We start from the raw sequence: 22,277 nt of genomic DNA on the forward strand, positions 1-22,277 counted from the left end.
GGAGAGCCCTGGTGGAGCCTGCAGGAAAGTGACTCTGGGTCTACAGGCTTCTGCCATAAATCAAAGGGCCACGATTCCTTGGATGAGGCTCCGTGCTTCATCACAGTGTAGGGAGAGGGTTTACAGAGAAGGATGGCTACCACAACACACCGGAGATGGGAATGCCCTCCAACAAAAGAAGAGTGTAGAAACTGTAGCACACTTCCATCACCGAATACTAAATGACTAATAACAGAGCCCAGAAAAATCAATGTAAGTTAAAAACAGTTCGCTGAGCATGATGTACGCAACATCGTACTGGTGCTTCCCTCCTAAACACAACGAAACAGAGCTGTGCGCGTAACTGCAGCACATGCACGCTTGGGAGAGTACAGGGAGGAGTGAGGTGACACATTACAGGGCGTGTCTGCCTGGCACACGCATCAAAGAGGCGGTCAGAGAAAAAAACATGCTAGGAGACAGAACAGGACATAGAGGGGATGGAAGGGAAATGGACTCGGTCCTTTCACACTCATCCAGGTCCTGAGAAAGCCAGGCACATCAGGGTGGGAGAATCACTTAGCAACTTCCATTGCAAAGTCTTAAACAAAAGACCAAACCCAACCCATGTTTTAATTCACGGATGGAGGAGAACACAGGCAAGAAAAGTGCAGCCCAGAGTGACGTGGGCTTTCCTTCTGATGGATGACCTTGTTCTGTCAGGAATATTTTTACCATAGTGTCTGGCACCACTCTGTTACTTGCTATCATTAGCCATCCCAACACTCTGAAGCTTTAAGCAGGTCACGAATCCAACTGAACGTAAAAACAGCTGCTTCATTACAAAGGGATGTTTATAGGTATCACGAAACAAAACCATACCATGGAATGGTCTGCCCTGCAGCCCCACTTTCTCAGAGAAACTACCAGCACATAGTAGAAAATCAACTACTCCGTGTAAACTTCTTTGAATCCTGCTGGAGGTGGGGAGCCTGGATCTCCAGTACATGCATATTATGTAGGCCACAGTGGCTTAGCAACCTTACACTGTGCTTGCTGCACTGATGGCCAATGTGAGTTTCCTTTGTGTAACATGGAGGGCTAAACATGCTTCAGGAAATCGGCTATTGTGTATATAGTTAAAGTCATTCATCACGAGTAAGTAGCCACAGTGTATGTGACAAGGGTGGAATACTAAAGGAAGTTCTTCAAATGGTCATCTAAGCTCAAATCATCAAATACGGGCCTGCCTGACTGCAAGGATCAAGTAGAACACAAGGAAAATAACTACTCAAATTGAAGTCACATACAAGCATAAATACTACCAATCAAAATAAGGAAATAATAATAACAATATTAGATACTTGCATTGAAATATTCTAATTGCTTCCTGCCCTGGAAATGTAAAAACACTTGTCCGTTCCTGCGAGTCAAACTCCTTGTGGCAGAAAGAGGTTACTGGTTATGATGGAGATACAGAAAAAATATGGCCCCCTATTAAAAAATGTGGTATGGAGAACAGAGAAGAGCGCACAGCCTCTTGCACATCTGGACACATGCACAGCCCTGGATGATTCCTGTGGCTTCTCTAGCTACCGACAAAGCTGTATTTGAAATGCTTGGATTAAGCACATGTAACCAGGCTCGACAATACTTTTAATAGGATTAAAAACTGATTCCATTTTATCCAGGACCTTTGAAGAATTCAAAATGATAAGTTGAAGATAAGAAACACATATGTCTTTGTACCCACATAGAAACTGACCTTATTTGATAATGGGAGGAAACATATCCACCATAACCAACATACTAAACTACCCCACAGTCCTTCACCATTAGGGTCCCATAACTTGTGTTATTACCGTTGGTTCCTCACCACCCGTGACAGTTGATGAACGCGCTCGCCTAGTTGGGGTGCTGGGCTGTTAAACAATAATGTATATCAGTAACTTGTATTTGGGGGAACCATCTACTGCTTAGTGAAGCAGGAATCACTCTGTGGCGATGCTGTGGCAGATGACGTGAGATCAGGAACCCCAATTATCCACCTTGTCCAAATGAAGCTGAGCACACACCAATGACCAGCAGCAAAAATAGAGCATAATAACACGGGCCCTCTCTGGACCACCATATCACCCCAAAGACGCTCAGGCTGCATCCTCACTAGGGGTGACCAGCAACCACTTCAAGTGGGAGATTTTGTGCTCCACAGTCCAGATCTTAGATTCTTTATCTGCAAATCTCTGAGAGGCCACTGGTGGTCAGTGAGCGCACGGCACCTTCTGGACATGGAGAGAAGGTGGAATCACAGTCTCCATGGCAAACAAAATTGACACTGATTGTGAAGAGGAGAGCAAGTGCAATTAATTTCTACCAGAAAAATCACAGAATCACTAGTGTGAGAAGGGCCCCCACCGCTTCATCCCAGTGTATGGTTCTGCTTTGGGAGGTCTGCACTGAATCCACCTCAGCTTGTTATTAGCCAGCCTTCACGGTGGACTCCACCACTGAATTTCTGATTTTGACTGGCATACACCATCACTTCATTTAGGCAAAAATGTCCTTTGACGTCAGGTTAAAATGTTTATGACGAGGAAGATGGTTTCAAAAATTTCAAATCTGTGGCCTGTCTTCAAGTTCATACACAATGAAGCAGGTCATTAAAGAGGATTTGTAGCAATAAAAAAAAGGGGGCAGGCGGCTCATGCCTGTAATCTCAGCACTCAGGAGGGGAAAGCAGGAGATTGTCGCAAGCCCAAAGCTAGCCTGGAGTATACAATTAGAGTTCCAGGCTGGACCGAGCTATAGATCGAGACTCTGTCTTAACTCCCACTTCCCCCACAAACCCACAAAAACCAAACAAATAAAAGGCCAACGTCAAATATCAAATTGAACATTTAAAATAACTGCAGAAAATTTTCACCTCCCAAAGAAGAAAAACATTTTTTTTTTTGTCAATTCGTTCTTACTAGGCAATTCTCATCTGCCCACCAATTTGATATTTAGTATATTATTGGAATGGAAAACCCCTCTACCACGTGATGGGCACTCAGACTTATCACAGCCATAGGAAGGAAGGGGCAAATGGCAGCTGATATTTCATTCATGGGGTTGCCTTTGTAGTTAGCACAGGCACTCTGGGTAGTGGTAAAATTTAGGCTGTTTTGCTGGAAGAGTTCTTCCTGATCAATGAGTCTGCAGAGTTCAGATACCAGGACCAGAGCTATAGCTGTTGAATGGACCACGTAGTTTCAGTAATATAAGCACGTCAGAAATGCATTCTTTGCAGTGAGAAACCAAAGCACGTTTTTAGCAGTTTAGAAATGTGGTTGGCAGTTAGGATTCTGGGCTGGGAAGTCGAGATCCTTGCACAATTTACCCAGAAAGTTTCAAATGTCCTGCTTTATACGGTGAATGGATCTACACAGGAAAAACTCTTTCTCAGCAGCCCTGACGATTCTGAATCAAAGCCGGAAAAAAAAAAAAAAAAAGCTGAGGACTGGAAACGAGTGTTTATTACCGGTGGTAGGTGAGCCTGCTCAGCAACCGTGTCGGTAACACTGCAGGACCGAAGCCTCGACGAGGGCTCTCTCTGCTGCAGGGAAGGAAAAGACAGGCGGGGTTAAAGGGGATATCCTGCACAGCTCTCTAACACCAGGAGGCAATCAAGCACCACTTCTTTCAGAACAAGGACAGGAGTCCTTGCGGATCTCTATTTCAAGTCTCTGTTTCCCCACAGACCAGGACTACTGGAAGGGAAAAAGAGACAGGTCCCCACAACATTCAAGAGTAACAAGAGGTCAGCAGTCCTGTACACTGCCTGGGATGCCAGCTCCGGGCAAACTCTCAAGTGTGACGAACAGAGGAAAAGAGGGACCAAAAGGTGACACATGGCCCTTGACCAGCTACTCGCACCGTTCACAGTGAGGTCGCTGCACTGCCGAGCCGGCTGCATTCAGACATCATCCCCTCCTTCCTGCGATAGGCAGGGCTTTATATTTAACTTCCAAGTGGAACTTCTGTACAGACCACAAGTGGAGCAGAGGGGGAGGCAAATCCAAAGACCGTCTTGTGCGTCACACAGAAGGCTCCTCTCACTAATTTGAATTCTTGGTGGTTAAACAAAGCCTCGTCAATCTGAATGATGATACTCGAAGGTCACAGACAGAAGTCACAGATTCCTTACCAGTGACGCTTATCCCACGGTACAGCTTGTAGCACATGTGGCTTTTACTATTTTAAAATAACGCCCAGGAAGTTAAAGGCAGCGGAGCTCTGTGGTGGTAACAGGGACAACGCCCACCTTCCCACACTGGGCAGTGTCAAGGAGTCGTTCCTGAGCAAAATGTTAGACCCACTGCCCTGAAGACACAGCGGTCTCAAGCATCAAAATCAGAGGAAGCTCCCTAAGGATGTGCTATCACACCTGGGTCTTAATATGCCATGCTTCTGGAAATGCTAAACGCAAGAGCTCCCTGCTCTAACTGTGACAAATGCTAATTTACGTCAACAGAGAAAACTAGGAGCTTTTCCCACATGGTTTATATAAATGGTATATAGCTGCTATAATTTCAGCAATTCTTTCTTTGATACATTTTAAATACATGGCTTGGTGGCTTAGGCTGTTTCCATAGCAACACTTTTACCCAGTCAAATATCTTATATATGCAACCTCTTTTCTATCCACTTAGATTTTCATCTCAGTGCTATTTCTCTTTTGGAAAAACATTCATAGAATTTTAATGCGAAAGCACATCAAGAAGAAATCCCTGTGACTCATGTGACAGGGGCCGGCAGTTTCTTTTAGAAGGAGAACCCCGCCATGAAAGGGCTCATAATCGTGTACGCAGTGGCTTGTACGCTTTGCGTGGCCCTTCTGCTGTTTACATTCAGAATGCTCATAAGAACGACTATCATATGAGAATGCCATTCCAACACAGAAACTATCATCATTTTCTCCAGGACATCTATATAAGTCCAGCTGCCAGAGAAACATGGTGTATGCATTTGGTCTTAATCACACACACACACACACACACACACACACACACAGCACACCACACACACACGAATGGTCTGTGGGCTTTTCCTGTAGTCTTGCACTATCAACTGCAAAGTTCCTTGTGACCAATTTCATTCCTTCTCACTGACCCGAGACTTCTGCAAAGTATTTCTCTGATGGCTGAGATGAACCCCAAGTTCAAGTGCTACTGTGATGTCCGGGCCACAGTTTCATACTTTTTCTCCTCCAGAGTTCCTAGATTGGGTTTCTGGGTATCTTCTACAGCCTAGTCAGGCTTTCCCAGGGGCAACCGCTTACACGTCTGGCCCTACTTATTTGTGAGCTAGGACGCAAAGGTGTGTGGACTATGAGTTTAGAAGATTGGCTGGGAGGCTCTAGGGCTCCCGCTTCTCAACAGGACAACTGCCCTCAGGACGAAGACACTACTTTCACGAGCCTTGTGAATGGGAAAGAAATTCTACAAGGTTAAAGCTAGAACTCACAGAATAAATAATAAAAAGAGCTGTTGATAAACCACTTCTTTCTAAACAAAAAGATTTTTACCTGCCAGGGTAAATTTTCATATAGACCCGCCTCTCTTAGGGAAGGGGAATCTTGGGAGAACCTGGGCTGAATGGGTATGGAAGACCCACTGGCCAGTGGTTCTCAGCCTTCCTAACGCCATGACCCTTTAATACAGTTCCTCATGTGACCCCCCAACCATAAAGTTATTTCATTGCTACTTCATAACTGTAACTCTGCTGCTGTTATGAACTGTAATGTAAATACCTGATATGCAGGATGATCTTAGGTGACCCCTGTGAAAGGACCATTTGACCTCAAAGGGGCCACAACCCCCAAGTTGAGAACCACTGCCCACTGCCCTTGCCATTATCAGAATACAAGAGTCTCCTAACGCAACAACAAAGGACCGACTACCGCTCAGCTTTTCTAACAAGACCATGACTTACGATCAGAGAACTGAACTGTTCCCCATTGGTGTCTGGAGCGATCTGTAACCTTCTGCTCAGTTCCTCCGACAGCTCTTGGGGGCTGGTCCGAGACACTGGGGAGGCAGGAGGTGGGGGCAGAGCCAGGCTAAGAGAGTCTCCCGCCATGTTCACTTCCTCTGAAATGGTCTCCCAAGGCTTTGGAGGAAAGAGAAAGTAGATTAAGTGCTAGGAATTGGGGATTTAGCGGTCTTCCCTCCAGTAAAGCACACAACATCCACAACCATCAGGATAACGGCAATTAATACCGTTATTAATTAATTAACAGCAAGGGGCACAGGATCTTTAGGAATAAGCATGGGGAAGACAGAACCACTGTCCCAATCAGCAGACAGGAAAACTTAGCTGAGAGAGCAAACTGCTGACGTACGCAATTAACTGGGGGTGTGACCAGGTGTGAAGGAGCGGGCCCAGGGGCCATGATCTCACCCCTTAGGGGTACACACTTCACAGCGCAGCTCTCTGCCAGCCTCTATTACAAATGGATTAGAAACGCCCCAAGAATTTACAAGCAATTTTCATGTTTTTTTTTTTTCTCTTTCCTTTCTAGCCGCTGTGGGATTTCTTAATGAAAACAGCTGAGATGCTGCAGAACGGTTCGGGAATCTCCTGTGGCATCACTAACTTACTGCCCTAATATGGGCCGCTGCCAAGTTTCATGAATGACTTCCCAACATACGGTCAACACAACGACCAGTGTCATCGGCATCGGGTTAGAATTATTTCTCATTTGTCGCTTAATTCGTCTCCTTTCCCAGTAAATTCCTACTAACTCAAACTTGCACATTTTTTGGTAACCTCTCCTAAGGTGGTACACAGTTATTGGAAACTCATCCGTGATACCCGAACAAGTGTCAGAGCTCACTCGATTCCTCAAAAATGGCAACCTTCGTGTTGTTTCGTGAGATTGGTTAGATCCTGGGATAAACCAGTCATTAAGTAGAAACATGGAAGACTTTCATACGAGAAAAAAATGTTCTCCCTTTGATATTTATACAAGCCTTGGCTGAACATGGGGTCCACACGCATTTTCCAAGTTAACTAACACTCAGATGGGGATCAATTAGTTATGAGGTCACAATCTTCACACTCAATCCACAGTTTACTGAGAGGAGAAAATGGGATACAAAATCCCCCTGGGGCTCGTGGGAAGATGGAGCTGCTCAGCTGCCAGCATCATACCTCAGGGCCCTCTCCACCGCCTTCCGAGGCCTCAGGCTCCAAGTCTTCACTGATGTGCCTCCGCGAGCGGAAACGCCGGTGTGCGGCCTCCTGGTTGATCTGCCTGATGTTATTGTCTGACTCGGAGGACACATCCCTGAAAGGAGGGTGGGGTGAGGGGATGAGAAGAGGTGTTCACAGCTAGCCCACCAACAGTCCCTTCCTCCCTGTGGGCCACACACTGACTAAGATGTCAGTGTCAAACACCAGCAAGGAGCATGCGACCATGATCTCGCTCAACCACACTGCAGGCTCACTCTGACCTCACGGAAGCAGCCTCAGTGCCCTGAACAAGAGTGACAGCGGCACCTGGGCATCGTTCAGACATGGACAGCCATCCCTCTGCATCCACGGGGAACGACTGCAGAGCCTTCCCTATCCCCACGGATTCTAAAATCCTACAAGTTCAGCCCCTAACAAAGAATGACACTACTTGCCCAGAACTCACGTACAACTTCCTGTATACTTTAAATCCCCTCTAGATGACGTACAATGCCTCAGACAATGAAAAGGCTACAAAAATTGTGTAGGGAACGAAGACAGAGACAAATGGCCGCCTGGGGTGAGCACAGGCCTAATATATTTTCCTGAATACTTTGACTGAAGCTTGAGTACAGAGGCATGGCTATTCCTCACACTGCACTCTAGGATTTAAGAGAGAAGAGAAGTCTAAGTCCTTCAGTCTGCGGTAAGTCAGGCTGCTGGAAGGAAGTGACAAGCAAGCCCACACATGCTCACACATGCAGCCTGTCAGCAGGTCCCCTCTAGGTCCAGCCAGCAGTGACAAAACAGCTAATTCGGGTAATCGGTAATGACTGAAGGCTGCCAACAGCACCAATTCAAGGCTGAAGTCCCAAGGGGAGGACTCCTGGGTTGTGTGACTTACTTTTAAATGCTTTCTGTCTTGTTTTGGCAAAAACCTCACATCACAATATTGCAGCCTCCTTCCCCAACAACCCCCTCTAATAATCCAAATGAACACCAGGGGCCGACCTCCCAAATACACTTGGGACTTGAAGAACATGGCGCCGTCACACCCGAGCTGTTTGTTTTGCCACGTAAGGTCCTTAAGTCCGGATCTGCGTTGAAGAACTTATTCTTGAAAACAACCCAGTCGACAGCACCCTAAAATACTTTGCAGCACATAACAGGCGATGGTCCTTTGGGGGAAACCATCAGCTAGATGTTGCTGGAGTGGAAGTCTGAACACCCGCCAGAGGCACCTGCACATGCTCAGTCCGACTCCATATCGAATCAGCACAAATTATATTTCAGGTTAATGTTCCAGAATAACTGAGAATTTTAGTTCAGCTGAATTGAAACACAGTATTAATCAATAGTCTACTTATAGAGTCTTTCTAAAAGAAAGGATTTAGAATTTCTAGTACTTCCAAACTCACTCACAACCCCCAGAAAGAGCCAACTGGATTTCAGAATAGCAACTATTCAAAGAGCAACAATGTAGGAAGATGTCACAACATCCTAAATAAGCAAAATGTTTCCTTTTATTTTTTTTATTTTTATTTTTATAATATTTTGCAACAGGGTTTCTCTGTGTAGCCTTGGCTGTCCTGGAACTCACTCTGCAGACCAGGCTGGCCTCGAACTCATAGAAAATCACCTGCTTCTGTCACCCTAGTGCTGGGATTAAAGGCATGTGCCACTACTGTCTGGCTTACTCAAATGTTTGTTATCAAACATCTTTACACTATTAACTTTAGGGCTAAAAAAAGTAGTGTGGAAGTTAGTTTCTATTTAGTTCACATGCAAATTATAATTCTTTATTACTAAAATATGAATTAAAGGAATTTTATATTTGTATATATAATACATAAATTTGCTGCTATTACAACATATATTGTTGTATTAAATACGTAATTAGAATAAACTTGTACACTAAATAGAGGCATCTTCAGAAAACTGATATTATCATAGATGCAATTATTATAATCAAGGAATACAAAAGTGTAGTAATGTTTCTGAAAACATAAAAGATTAAAGATGTTACTGCTGGCTTTTAGATATATTGTATCTGTGATGATGTATTTATTGTCCTCGTGTTTTAAAATGTTCAACTCTCAAGCATGAAATAAAGTACAAAACAGAAATGTAAAATGTTACAGCACATTTGTAAATGACCTCAGCAGGGAAGCAGCCAGAGGAAGCTAAGGAGTGCCTGCCTGCTTTACTATCTTCTTAAATTTCTTTTTCCTTTCCTTTCCTTTCCTTTCCTTTCCTTTCCTTTCCTTTCCTATCCTTTCCTATCCTTTCCTATCCTATCCTATCCTATCCTATCCTATCAGGCAGGGTCTTTCTCTGAAGACCAGGCTGGCCTTGAACTCGCAGAGATCCGCCTGCCTCTGCCTCCCTGACTAATGGTGTACCGCTGCACCTGACCCTCTCTTGGTGACTAAGGGTGAACACAGTTGCTCCTTATGATGATTTTCCTCAGTTGAAAACTCCTGACTCCATGTGCACTCTCTCAAGACTGAAAGTCCTCCTTCAAATTCAGTCCCCAGGTACTCCAGAGGGACTACAGGGGCTCCACAAACCTGGGTAAAACAAGGGTCACAGTGCCTGGGGGTGGAGTGATGACTTGTCTGTATCTCACACCCTCTAAAGTATATGATGTCTCCTATTGCACAACTGGTGTGTGTGTGTGTGTGCGTGCGTGTGTGTGTGTGCGTGCATGTGTGTGCGTGTGTGTGCGTGTGTGTGCGTGTGTGTGCGCGCGTGTGTGTGTAGAATGCTCTATTTAAAATCAGTGATGTCAATTTCCCATCCCCAACTTGCTCAGCTAATCAGCAATTGGTCTGAATGGTAGCTGGAGGGATGAAAAAGGGAGCAGGAGGCTGGATAGCCCAGGAATGCGCTCTCTGCTCCCTGGCAGCTTTGAAGCCCTGTTCCCACTGCCATGAGAGACTCATTTGTCTCAGCTTAAAGCAATGGATCGATCCATTCCCTCCCTGGCTATGAACTTTTGAAACTGTGAACCGAAATAAAACCCTTACTCCCATAATTTATCTTAGGTATCTGGTCACAGCAATATCAAACAGGCTTTTCTCGTCTTAGGTAATAATATGAAGAATTTGCACAGGGTGCGAGCGTGTGTGTGTGTGTGTGTGTGTGTGTGTGTGTGTTTCCTTCGCCTTTAAATGAGTGAAAGAGCTGTTGACTGCCTACAAGGTTCTACAAGTACCTGCAGCTACCAGTTAGCCTGATAAACCTAGATGCAAAGATGATTTTACCAGGAACAGGGAAACAATGTGAGAAATGCCTACGTCATCTTTTCTTTTTTTTCCAGTCGTTAATTTTGCACACACAGTTCCCTTTGAATATCATGGGAAGTGACAGGAATAGCAAGACTTTACCACTTTACCAATCCTTCCTTGAAACTAGCTCAGTTACTAAGATTAAAGCCTCAGACCACGCCCAGCCCCCAAGCATTTGCTTTCTTTTAATAAATTATATTTCTTACTATTACGTACACATATGTGTAGAGGTCAGAGGGCAACCTTGGAAATAGGTTCTCTCCCCCCACTGTGGATTTTGGGGGTTGAACTTAGGTCCCCAGGCTTGTGAGGCAAAGGCTTTTGACCCTTTGGGCCATCTTGCCCTCCCCTTTGCCTCAATGCATATGACTGTTAAGGATGACCCAAACCACAGAGCTAAGCCTGGTTGCTAGGGAACTGGGAGATGATGCATTGAGTATTTTATAATCAACAGCTTAAAACAAGTATTTCAACTCAAGTTTATCTTACAAATGGTACTTGTCATTTTTGTAGTAAAATATAGTTTACTTCCAAACAGGATTAAGAATAAATCTAAAATGGGGTGTTTTAAAAGTTACTAGAATTGAGAAGGTGGGGTGACTTCAAGGGACACCTTCTGTTTTGTAGGTATTAGGAGAGGCCTGAACCAGGCCCAGACAGTACCCCAAACCATGTGCCTAAAATCCCTTCCTGAAATGGCTCCTTTGGCCATTCATCTAACACCATGCTGCACTCTTTCTCCCGTGCTGGGCATGAGGGCCTCTGAGGGAGAAGTCCCAGTCCCAGAATTTTCCTATTCATCCACCTCAAAGGCAGCTCACACCTGAAATCCTAGCACGGGGGAGCACCCTGGGCTACACAGTGAGAGCCTGGCAGAGAAAAAACAACAAACACACACCCAACCCAACACACAGAGAACACAGGCTGCTGAGCTGGTAGATGGGGGGGCTGGCAGCGGACATTCACTTGTCGGGAGGGGCCTGCTCTGTCTCCCAGCTCTTTTTTGCTTTGGGGAAGGGACATGAGCCACAGGAGCTGGCTGCAGAGAAAGCAAGCAGAAAGCAGCTGTGATGAGACTCCTGGGCACTCTGCATGTTTAACCGAGGGACATTTGTCAAGAAACGGAGATGCAGAATTGCCTCCAGAGTGTCCTAAGGGCAAGTCAGGGACAAAACAAACCCTGCCAAGTTCAGAGGGTTCAACTTTGGGGTGCCTGTCTCTTCATGTCTACCCACTGAGGCCGTGAATTCTTCGTTGACTTAGGACCTGATTGATCACTATCCAATGTTCTCAGATATAATTTCTTAATTAAGGTATTTTCTCACAATATAATTTTTTCTCTGAAGAGTGCAAGAACAGTCTATAAAAATTGAGTTACAAAAAAAAAATAAAACTAAAAGCAAAAGATAATTTCTCTGGAGGTCCTAGAACTTCTGGCCAAGACAAACATGTTAAGGAGCAATAATTCCAAATGCATAAACTGCAGATGGGATAGAGGGGATGCAGTGGAAACTGACTTCTGCCAATCACAGTTTTCTGGCTTTTGAGATGAGATGTGTTTCACAACGTAAGAAGTCATGCTTACATAACTGATACACCTTGATCGATTTAAGTACACACTTATGAAACGACCACCGTGTTGCAAAGATGATATACTCTAAACACACATCCTGTGCTGTCTCGGCTGTCACCTCACTAACAACTGCACCCAGCTTTCCCCTCAAATAAAGACTTCCCCCTGCGTGGTAGTGATCAACAAAGGTGGACAATCCCAACTGTGTGTCAGCCACTAACATTTCCTCCTGGTCCTGTTCTGCAGGGGTTGTGCGAGGCTCTGATCACCACATTAGCCCCCTTGTGTGTTCTCCTCTCCTGTGCTGTTTAGCTTAGTTGGATGATGCCTCTTTTTTTAATGGTAAGATACTATGCCTGAGGTAGGTTCAAGGACCTACAGATAGATACAGCACTTAAAGAGCTTAGTAAACTTCTAAGTATTGTGAGATCATTAATGAAAGACAAACAGCAGTAAATAAAGATATAGTATCAACAAAATCACATATATTTAAGACCCTAGCATCATCATGATATGTGTTTTGTCTAAACAGTAAGATGAGCCCAGACTGGGTAATGCAGAGTGACCAAGAACAGCTGGTAGACCCAAGCACCTACAGAGGGAAGACCAGGGATGACTACCTAGTCACTGCTCCAGACTCTGTAAGCTTTCCCCCAAACCACATACAATGTCAGCCAGCGGACTTGGCCCACCCTCTCTAACCACTCCCCCAATTATATGGCGAATACCTTCAAAATTTCTAAGGATAAAGGATTTGTAAGAGCAGTTTCCAGCATCTCTGGATATCACCTGCCTAAGAAGCATCACTGGGAAATCTCTTTCTGTTTGGGTTGGAGAGAATATGATCTGACGAGTCAGTACACTCACTTGCCTTTGTTGCATTTTGAAAAGTGACCACTTGTAATATCTACTTTGTAATATGAATGATGCTATCTTGGCTGCTGGCAAGCTTGTAATATCTAAGGTAACTTCCGCTTTTCCCGCCGGGACTGTACTTTGGCTCTGCCTCTTACTGCACATTGATAAATTTAAGTTTTGCTACGATGATTCAACAAAAAATCTACTTTAAAATCTTTCTTAAAGGCAGTAATTGAGGTTTAACTAGGATTTATGTGCTATCATCAGAACAAAAATTACTAAGGGAACAGGCATCATCTGCCTTGCTTTCTCCCTAAGCTAGTAGGATGTTGAAATAAACAGTAATTACTAATTTTGACTTTGCAAATCTTCTTTGCATTTCTAAATATACCAAGGCAGTAATACATAAATTTTCTGAAAAGTAAACAAAATAAAAATAAAAGAAGCCTTTGTGGCTTCCTAAATCAAGTAACTGTAAAAGACTAAGAATGCAAAACATAAAGGAAAATGGCAAAGACAATCACTCTGCCTCCTGTTTCCCATCCTGGGTCAGCCCGGAGAGGAAGCTGAAGAAGACGGAAGCAAGGTGATCGCTGAGCCAAAGTAGACTCCAGGAAGAGCACATTTCAGTAATCCTACAAGAGGCATAGAAGAAAAACTCCAACCGCATTGCAAAAGGCAACCTGGCACAGGGCAGCAGCCTTTCCCTGCATGCACGCTTGCACGCATGCACACACACATGCACATGCTCACTCACTAGCTCCCAAACCTGCCCTGGAACTGCCACCCTCTGCTGTGCGGGGCGTGACAGAGCATCCCTGCCATCTGGCGGTACTTACATCAAGCTGGGCCGGTGCCACTGGGTACTCCTATTGTTGTGGTTGACATAGTAAGTACGGCCTAAATTGTCCACTTTCTCTTCCCATCCTGGTGGCAGGGGAGGAGGAGGGAGCTCCTCCTGGTGCTGGGAAGCTGAGTCGTTGGAGTCAACAACCTCCCATCCGTGCTGTGGAGTAAAGTGAATGGGAGGGTCGTGAGTCTGGGCTCCAGATCACAGGAGCAGGCCACCCCAGCGTGACACCCTTCTGCCTCACCCGGCCTCACTCTGGGTCTTACAATGGTTTCCTGGCTCGTGCTGAGATAGATGCTCCCTCAAAGGGAGAAAAACCAATTCAGGGTTTCAACACTCATCTGAGCAATGGCCAGTTGATCATGCCAGCTTCTAAGATGACTGCATCGCAGGGGGCCACCAGGTCTGGAGACTTCATTTACTTTCTTTTCATTTCTTAAACATTCATTTATTTGAGTGTGTACGTTTATACGTAAGCTCACGTGTGCCTACATGGCACATGTATACAGGTCAGAGGACAACTGGCACAAGTCAGCTCTTTTCTCTCCTACCATGTGAATCCCATGGATCAAACCAGTGTGGCAGAAGGCACCCTAACCTGTCACGCCATCTCGCCAGCCCTGTTTAGTTTCTAAGCCACATCACAAAATCGTACATTTGTAGGGATAAGTCCCGCCCCTTGGGGGGCGTGTTCGCCTCGGGCTAATGTTTGCCTATAAATTTGGCGAGCGTGCTCCCAGCCCTCCCTTCTGCTTTCCTGGTCTCCACGGGAACGGTGGTTCTGTAAGTCTATTTCGCCATTAAAGCTGTATATATATTTTTACAATCTGTCTGCATTCGTTTACGCCCTTACGTACATTTCCAGTAGTTGCTTTGACTCGACAACCTCTAGGGCTGCACAAAGCCAACGGCACGGGACATGCCGGAGCTGTCACGGCCACCCTCCTTTCAACACCACCATGATGCATGCATGTGTGGTCTACAGAAAGCAGGGCACAGGTTACAGGTATAGGGACAGGGCTATTGGTCCCCAGCGAGGATGGCCTGGGGCTGGCGTGACCGGAGATGAAGCCTCTCCCTTGTCTGTTACAATGGTGAGCCAGGAGTTGTCTAGAAACTGATGCCGTTGCTTCGGCACTGCCTGAACAGACTGCACGGGGCCAGGACCAGAGTTGAACTGTTCCGACACATACCTTCGGCATTAAGTATTGCTTTCCTAACATCCCCCGGTAAAGCCAGCGGAAAATCAACCGATCCACTGGTGACTGCAGTCGGAAGATGAGAAGAGTCTTAAAAAAAATTCCTCGGATTTCACACAGCAATCTGCTGCTTTGCTTGGGAAATCTCAAACTCCACTACGGCCTGCCACCCACCCTGTCACGTGGCGGTAGCTGTGGAAGTCTAGAGTGAAACTCTGCCTGGAGATGTGGCCTCTTGGTGGGAGGGAGTTTGGTCAGCTTGTCCGCCACCTATCATTCAAGTACCACACATGTGGGACAGCTGCAAACAGACGTGAGAACAGCCAGGGAGGCCTCGTTCAGTGAGAGCGTTCTGAACAAGATGAGAGTTGTTAACAGGACAGTGTTGAACACAGTGTGTGCTGAGATGGTACAGTGCGATCCCCAGCGCAGGCATGGGACCAGAAAGCGAAGAGCCCGCTCCGCCAGGAAGAGGACAGGGCAGAACACTCTTCTGGATGGCTAACTGCAAAATGGCATTTCCCAAGGACAGCTTTGCAGTACATACTGTTACCCAAGGACCAAATGAACCAGAAATGGGGAGACAGCTTTTAAGTCAATCCCCATCCACTTTGGAGCAAGCTCAAGTGCTAAGAGGAACCCCAAAATAACTGAAAGCCCAAAGCAATAATGTTTTTGTTCTTGTTTTTCCTGGCAGTGGGGCCATCCACAGTAGATGCCTTAAGCCGCTATGAAGAGTCTCCCTTAGGCTCGTGTGTGGACACTTGGTCCTCTGCTGGCGATGGTGCCTGGAAAGGTTGCTGAACCTTCAGAAGGTGGAGTCTTGTGGAAGGGAGTGGGTCCTTGAGGGTGGGCCTTGTGGATTTACAGCAGAACCCTGTTCTGTGTACTTTCCATCTTCCGACTGTGATACAATATGACCAGCTGCTCCACATTCCTACCGCCACAGCGAACCTCCCTGGCCTGAAATGTGAGCCTTTCTTCCGTAACTGGCTGCGGGTGGGTATCTTAACAGCAGCCAGAAGAGAAAACCAATACAACTGTACGAAGCGCTGCTCTTCCTATTATTAGAGTCGTGACATAGAATGAGAATTGCACTTTGGCTAAAACAATCTCACAGCGGAGACTTTCAAAGACAAGCGCGGGGGTATGTGTGTATGTGTTTGTATTTATGTTTACAAACATTCACTCCCTTCAGCGAGTCTCAGAGTGTAACGAGAGTGAGGTGAGCAGCCGGGAGACAGGCCAGACCCCGCAGCTGACCCTCATACCTCCATGTCGTCCCTCTGCTCGCTGTTTTCTTCATCCTGACCTCCGTTTTTCGGCATGTACGCCATTTTCAACCGCAAAAAACCCTTGACTCGCGATTTATGGCTGCACACAAGGAAGAAAACCAGTTAGAAAGACTATGGCTTGTTTCCATCTTTCTTGTTTAAGGTGTTGGCTGAAACTGTCCTCAGAGAACCCAGCCCTGCATCACTCACTCCCACATCCACCCGCAAGCCCCACCTTCTTGGTCGCAGGAGAAAGTCCTTAAATGTATAGGGTCTCTCCATGGTTGGATCTTCTGTCTAAGGGAAGAAAAAAAAAAACAAATTAACAAAGAAGCAGCACTTATAAAAATTTCTCATTTTGACACATTCATCAGGACTATGGAGGATATAATTTTAGGACATGCCAGGGGTTAAAGAGGAGCTGGCTTCTCAACAGCTGGATGATTAATTAAGCATCTGCAAGGCCCACAGAGGCCTGACTCCTTGAGCCCCACTAGATGTCACTATCTCCAGCAGCTTCTAGTAGTCAAGCCCAGCCAGAGACAAATGACAAAATTATAGCCACCACTGCCAAGTCTAATCTCTAACTGCAGGGTGTAGCCTCAACCTCCCAGAGTCGATTAACTTCGGAAAACCAGCGGTCACTCGAGCCTCATTATCCCGTGACTCAGGACACCTAAATTCAGAGTTAACCAGGGAGCCTCTACCGACACTGGGCTTATGTCAAGAAGCGGGGAGTGAAACTGGACTGTGTTCCTTATTTTGTCAACTTGGCACCAACTAAAATCACCTGGAAGGAGGAAACCCCAACCGAGGAATTACCTCTGCGAGATCGGCTTTTTGGCATGTCTCCCTGATAGTTCTCTGATTAAAGATTGCTGAGGGCCCAGGTCACTGTGAGAAGCGCTACCCCTAGGCAGGTGGCCCTGGGTTATATAGGAAAGCAGGATTAGCAGCTTCCTCTATGGTCTCTGCTTCAGTTCCTGCCTACTGGTTCCTGTCCTGAGCTCCTGCCCTGGCTTCCCACCACCTTTCCCTCCCCAAATAGCTTCTGGTCCCAGCAACAGAAAAGCAATCAAGGGCACAAGATGTATGTGCATTCCATAAGAAATTAGGATTCCTTTTACTGTGCAAAGTTGGTTGGCTAATAAAGCAGGAAAGTGGGAAAATTTGTGCCATTACTGTTCAAATGTTACATGAAGTCAAACCTGAACTACCTGGCTTGTCGGATTAAATGCAATCCAGAATATTTGCTTTTATAGGATGAGGGACAAAGCACAACACAATGATGTATCATGTCTAGGAAGGAGAGAGAGAGAATAGTGTTTACATTTGAAAGGTTGTCTATTTATATCCTTCCTTCCTATCCTTCCTCCTCCCCCGCTTTAAGCTGTGTATGTATTATCTGTGTGTTTCCGTGTGCTAGCCAAAGGACAGCCTTGGGCACCGTTCACCCTGTTTTCTCTCTCACTGGCCTGATACCCACTGCTTAAGGCTCACTGATTAGGCTAGAGCAGCTGATCAGAAAACTGGGGAATTCTCCCTGTCTCTGCTTCCCCAGTGCTGGAGTTGTAAGACATACCATAATGCCTTTTATTTACTGGTTAAGTTTTATTCTCACACAATATATTTTAGTCATATTCTTTTCTGCCCCCCCAACTCCTCCTACATTCTCTCTACTTCCTTCCCATCCTACTTCATGTTCTATCTCCTCTAAGAAATAAATCCCCTCAAATCAAAACAAACAAACCCCAAACACACACACACACACACACACACACACACACACACACACACTACCAAAGTAAACCAAACCAAACCAAAATAAAGCACAACAAAGCCAAGGAAGGAGTCTGTTTTGTGCTGGCCAACTAGAGCGTGGGGCCTGCCCTGGAGTGTGGTTGATAGACTCAGTGTCGCTCCATTAGAGAAAAGCGTTTTTTTTTCTCTCCCAGCAGGTTATTGATTGCAAAAAGCTTCTTGGTTAGGGTGGCACTCTGTGTCCACTTCCCCTTTCCCCATGTTGGGATTTTTTTTTTTTTGACTTGAACTTATGCAGGTCCTGTGCATACTCCACCATGTGAGTTCATATGTGCACCAGTCCCGTTGGGTCTGTAAGATGCTTTCATGTATGTTCTAGGGAACTAAACTCCTGGGCTTTTGTTGGCACTTCACCTTCTGACCCATTTCTTCAGCAAACATTGTCCTATTCTTACTACAATGAAATGGGAATCCCTGCCCATGACCCGCCAGCCATGTGATCAGGCTTTACACCTTTACCTCACTGTCAACAGTCTCCCTGACAATGGTTCCTACTCCAAGCCGTCGCCATCTCATCAACAGGTCCGGACTGACAGTCAGTCCACTCTGCAGGCCTCTACCATGTCACCTTGCCCTCGGAGAGCCCATCTTAAACTCACTTACATCACCCCGTGTCATAGCCCTCTGCTTGAACTTTCTCACCACTAATTGCCAGGGTCAAGAAAGAAGGTGTGTGCAGAAAAAGAGCCCTAAAATTAACTTTCCCTGAAGAGACTCAATTATTATATTCTCTTAGATTGTGCTAAGGAAGGCAATAAGTAAAACTTATTGACACTTGGGGGATATTTTTTATATAAAAATTTTCAACACATATCACTTACAATGCACAACTAGGCAGTTTGGAATATTATCCTTGGGGTCAGTGACATGGTTCAGCAAGTAATGGTGTTTGCTGTCAAGCCTGAAGATCTTAGATCCCAGGAATCCACTTGACGTAAGTGGAGAACCACCAACTCTCAAAACTTGTTCTCAGACCGCCACATGCACATGGATACACACACACAGACACACACACACACAGACACACAGAGCCATGAACATTAGAGTGCCTACCATTGAGACTACCTTAGCGTCCACCTCGCTATCCTGAACATGCTCTGTTCTAAGAGAACGGTCAGCCCAAGCTGCCCAAATGCAACCTTGGCTGAGATGGAGATATGCGTCTGCAGCAGTGTTTCTGTCTAAATGAATGCCCAAAGATGCAGAGCATCTGAAACTGGCAGCAGTGGGGAGCATTAAGGGCTGTGGGGGTAACAGGAGGGGCATAGAACAAGGAAGAAGCAGGAGAAGGTACAGGGGTGCGATAGGAAAACATCTTTCGGGAACTTCATTCTGTTGTCAGAGCAAGCGAGCCTCTGAGCTATTTTTATCCTTAATGAGAAGGTGCAAGATAGGTGACGTGAGGTTGCAATGGCGATGCACTGAATGGAAGAGACGGGCTCAAGCACAGAAGTTTAAGACAATCAGCAGTCATGTGCAGCCAGAGCCGAGGCTGCTCCTGGTGGCCCTGTGAAGACAGCAGGAACTCACGGAAAGGGCAGCACTGGTGAGCAGCTGGTAGGCGACAGCACTGTCCTCATTAACAGCCTCTCATCTCCTCTGCAGGCCTCGGTCCTGCTGCCAGCGTCTCCTAGGTAACGAGTGTGTCACCAAGGACACAGAGCCTCCGCTCAGGGAACACTGGAACTGCCCTGTAACTGAGCTAGGTGGCAACCCGGCCTTGTCTCTGAGACAACCCTTCCTCCTGTAAGAAAGTGGAGGCCCAGAAAGGACCCCTAGACAATGCACCTATCTTCAGATGGAAGTTAGCCACAGCCGACAGGCAGATTCCCATCTCTTAAAACCTGTCCTTTGGCAAAGTCTTAGAGCATGACTGTTTCCTTAGCTCTGTCCTACATAAAGGTTCACTTGCCCCATTTGCTCTGCCTCAGTTCTTTCCTCAAAGCACAGTAAAGAAGAAAATGAATCCTGAAGATAACAGCCAGGAATCAGATGTCCCAGATACCCCACACGACTGGACCCTCAGATCCCATCCATTCCCTGTTCCCACACAGGTGTGAACAAAAGCCAGGACTGAAAGAGAATCGGGATTCTAAAGTTACTTTGTTGCAACTGGAAGCCCTTGAGTACCAGGCCTGGAGGAATCCCCGATCACAGGAGGTGAAGGGCTGATTTTGGCTCCCACTATCATATATCCCTTTCTTGCCTACATGGTCGGGATAGCAGGTAGTGACTACCCACCGTAAGTCCAGGATACCAATCTGGACTTACATATAAAACAGCTACCTGGTTCAGAAACAGCTTAATTAAATCCAGGTGAAGTTGCTTAATTAATTCAGGTGTCCATCTGTTGGCAATGCGCTGTGGGAGAGATAAGGGTTCTACAAAGCTGAAGTTTGTACCTCAGTGTGTACCCACCAACAGGGGATACACCGACCCTGTTGGTTGACCTGTTTAGGGTGTGTGTGTGTGTGTGTGTGTGTGTTGGGGGGATGTGAGGGAGCTTTTCTGGGTCAGAGAACTTATGGTAAGAAATGGGGACGGTTCAGGAATGCAAGCCTGGGGATCCTAAGGCACAGTGTGATATTGCAAATACAATATCTGCTGGTAACAGCTGTGACAGGCTTTCAACCAGGAAAAGGCCTGCAGTAGGGAGGTCTACACACACACACACACACACACACACACGGTGCATGAAACAGAACATTCGAGTTATTTAAAGCAATTTCATAGCCATCCACACTAAGCTCACTTCTCCTGTTCCATTGCCATCGAATTCCTGATTTCCACAAGCAGTTTCTCATATCAGACAAAGGAGTCTGATGTGTTCAAGTGTACTTCCCACTTTCTCTTCTGTGAGGTGCAGTGTGGCTGGCTTTATGTTGAAGTCTTTGATCCATTTGGACTTGAGTTTTGTGCATGGTGATAATTATGGATCTATTTGCATTCTTCTACATGTTGATATCCAGTTATGCCAGCACCATTTGTTAAATATGCTTTCTTTTTTTCCATTTTGTATTTTTTTTGCTTCTTTGTCAAAAATCAGGTGTTTGCAGGTGTGTGGATTAATATCCGGGTTTTCGATTCAGTTCCATTGGTTCTCCTGTCTGTTTTTATGCCAATACCGGTTGTTTTAAGTACTGTAGCTCTGTAGTAGAGTTTGAAGTCAGGGATTGTGATGCCTCCAGAAGTTCCTTTATTGTACAGGATTGTTTTGGCTTTCCTGGGTTTTTTGCTTTTCCATATGAAGCTGAGTATTGATATTTTGAGGTCTGTGAAGAATTTTGCTGGGATTTTGCTGGGCATTGCATTGAATCTGTAGACTGCTTTTGGTAAGATTGTCATTTTTACTAAGTTAATTCTACTTACCCAAGAGCATGGGAAATTGTTTCATTTTCTGGTGTCTTCTTCAATTTCTTTCTTCAAAGATTTAAAATTCTTGTCATACAGGTCTTCCACTTATTTGATTAGAGTTACTCTGAGATATTTTATGCTATTGGTGGCTATTGTGAAGGGTGATGTTTCTATCATTTCCTTCTCAGCCCATGTATCATCTGTGTACAGGAGGGCTACTGATTTTTTTTAGTTAATCTTATATCATGCTACATTACTGAAAGTGTTTATGAGTTGTAGGAGTTTCTTGGTAGAATTTTGGGGGTCCCTTATATAAACTAATCATATCATCAGCAAATACTGAGAGTTTGACTTCTTTTCTGATTTGTATCCCCTTATCTCTTATTGTCTTATTGCTCTAGCTAGGACCTCAAGTAATATATTGAATAGATATGGAGAGAGTGAACAACCTTGTCTTGTTCTAAATTTCAGTGAGATCGTTTTGAGTTTCTCTACATTTAGTTTGATGTTGGCTGTTAGTTAGATGTATATTGCCTTTATTATGTTTAGGTATGTTCTTTGTATCCCTGCTCTCTCCAAGACTTTTATCATGAAGAGGTGTTGTATTTTGCTGAAGGCTTTTTCAGCATCTAATGAGATGATAATGTATTTTTCCCCCCAGTTTGTTTGTATGGTGGATTACATTGACAGATGTTAAACCATCCCTGCATCTCTGGGAAGAACACATTGGCACAGGAGACCACTTCCTAAGTATAACCCCAATAGCACAGACACTGAGAGAAACAATTAATAAATGGGACCTCCTGAAACTGAGAAGCTTCTGTAAAGCAAAGGACATGGTCAACAAGACAAAACGGCAGCCTA

The 22,277-nt window shown here is 45.4% G+C and overlaps 1 protein-coding gene across 7 annotated transcripts in view; it reads right to left on the reverse strand.

The window, feature by feature from the left end:
• LOC121440679 (E3 ubiquitin-protein ligase NEDD4-like) overlaps window positions 1–22,277 on the reverse strand; it is a 323,668-nt gene that overhangs the window by 49,482 nt on the left and 251,909 nt on the right. For 5 of the 7 annotated variants that reach the window (XM_041641476.1, XM_041641481.1, XM_041641482.1 and 2 more), the window contains 7 exons: window positions 16,474–16,535; window positions 16,236–16,338; window positions 13,755–13,921; window positions 7,174–7,309; window positions 5,953–6,129; window positions 3,500–3,574; window positions 1,842–1,901 (listed from right to left, as the gene is read on the reverse strand). In XM_041641476.1, coding sequence (XP_041497410.1) covers window positions 1,842–1,901; window positions 3,500–3,574; window positions 5,953–6,129; window positions 7,174–7,309; window positions 13,755–13,921; window positions 16,236–16,338; window positions 16,474–16,535 — 780 coding nt within the window. The remainder of the gene's footprint in view (window positions 1–1,841; window positions 1,902–3,499; window positions 3,575–5,952; window positions 6,130–7,173; window positions 7,310–13,754; window positions 13,922–16,235; window positions 16,339–16,473; window positions 16,536–22,277) is intronic. The other 2 variants (XM_041641480.1, XM_041641477.1) reach the window with 1 other exon arrangement.

Source organism: Microtus oregoni, unplaced genomic scaffold (assembly GCF_018167655.1).
Source record: "Microtus oregoni isolate MIOR12 unplaced genomic scaffold, Mior012 000069F_ref0000032, whole genome shotgun sequence".
Taxonomy (NCBI): Eukaryota; Metazoa; Chordata; class Mammalia; order Rodentia; family Cricetidae; genus Microtus; species Microtus oregoni.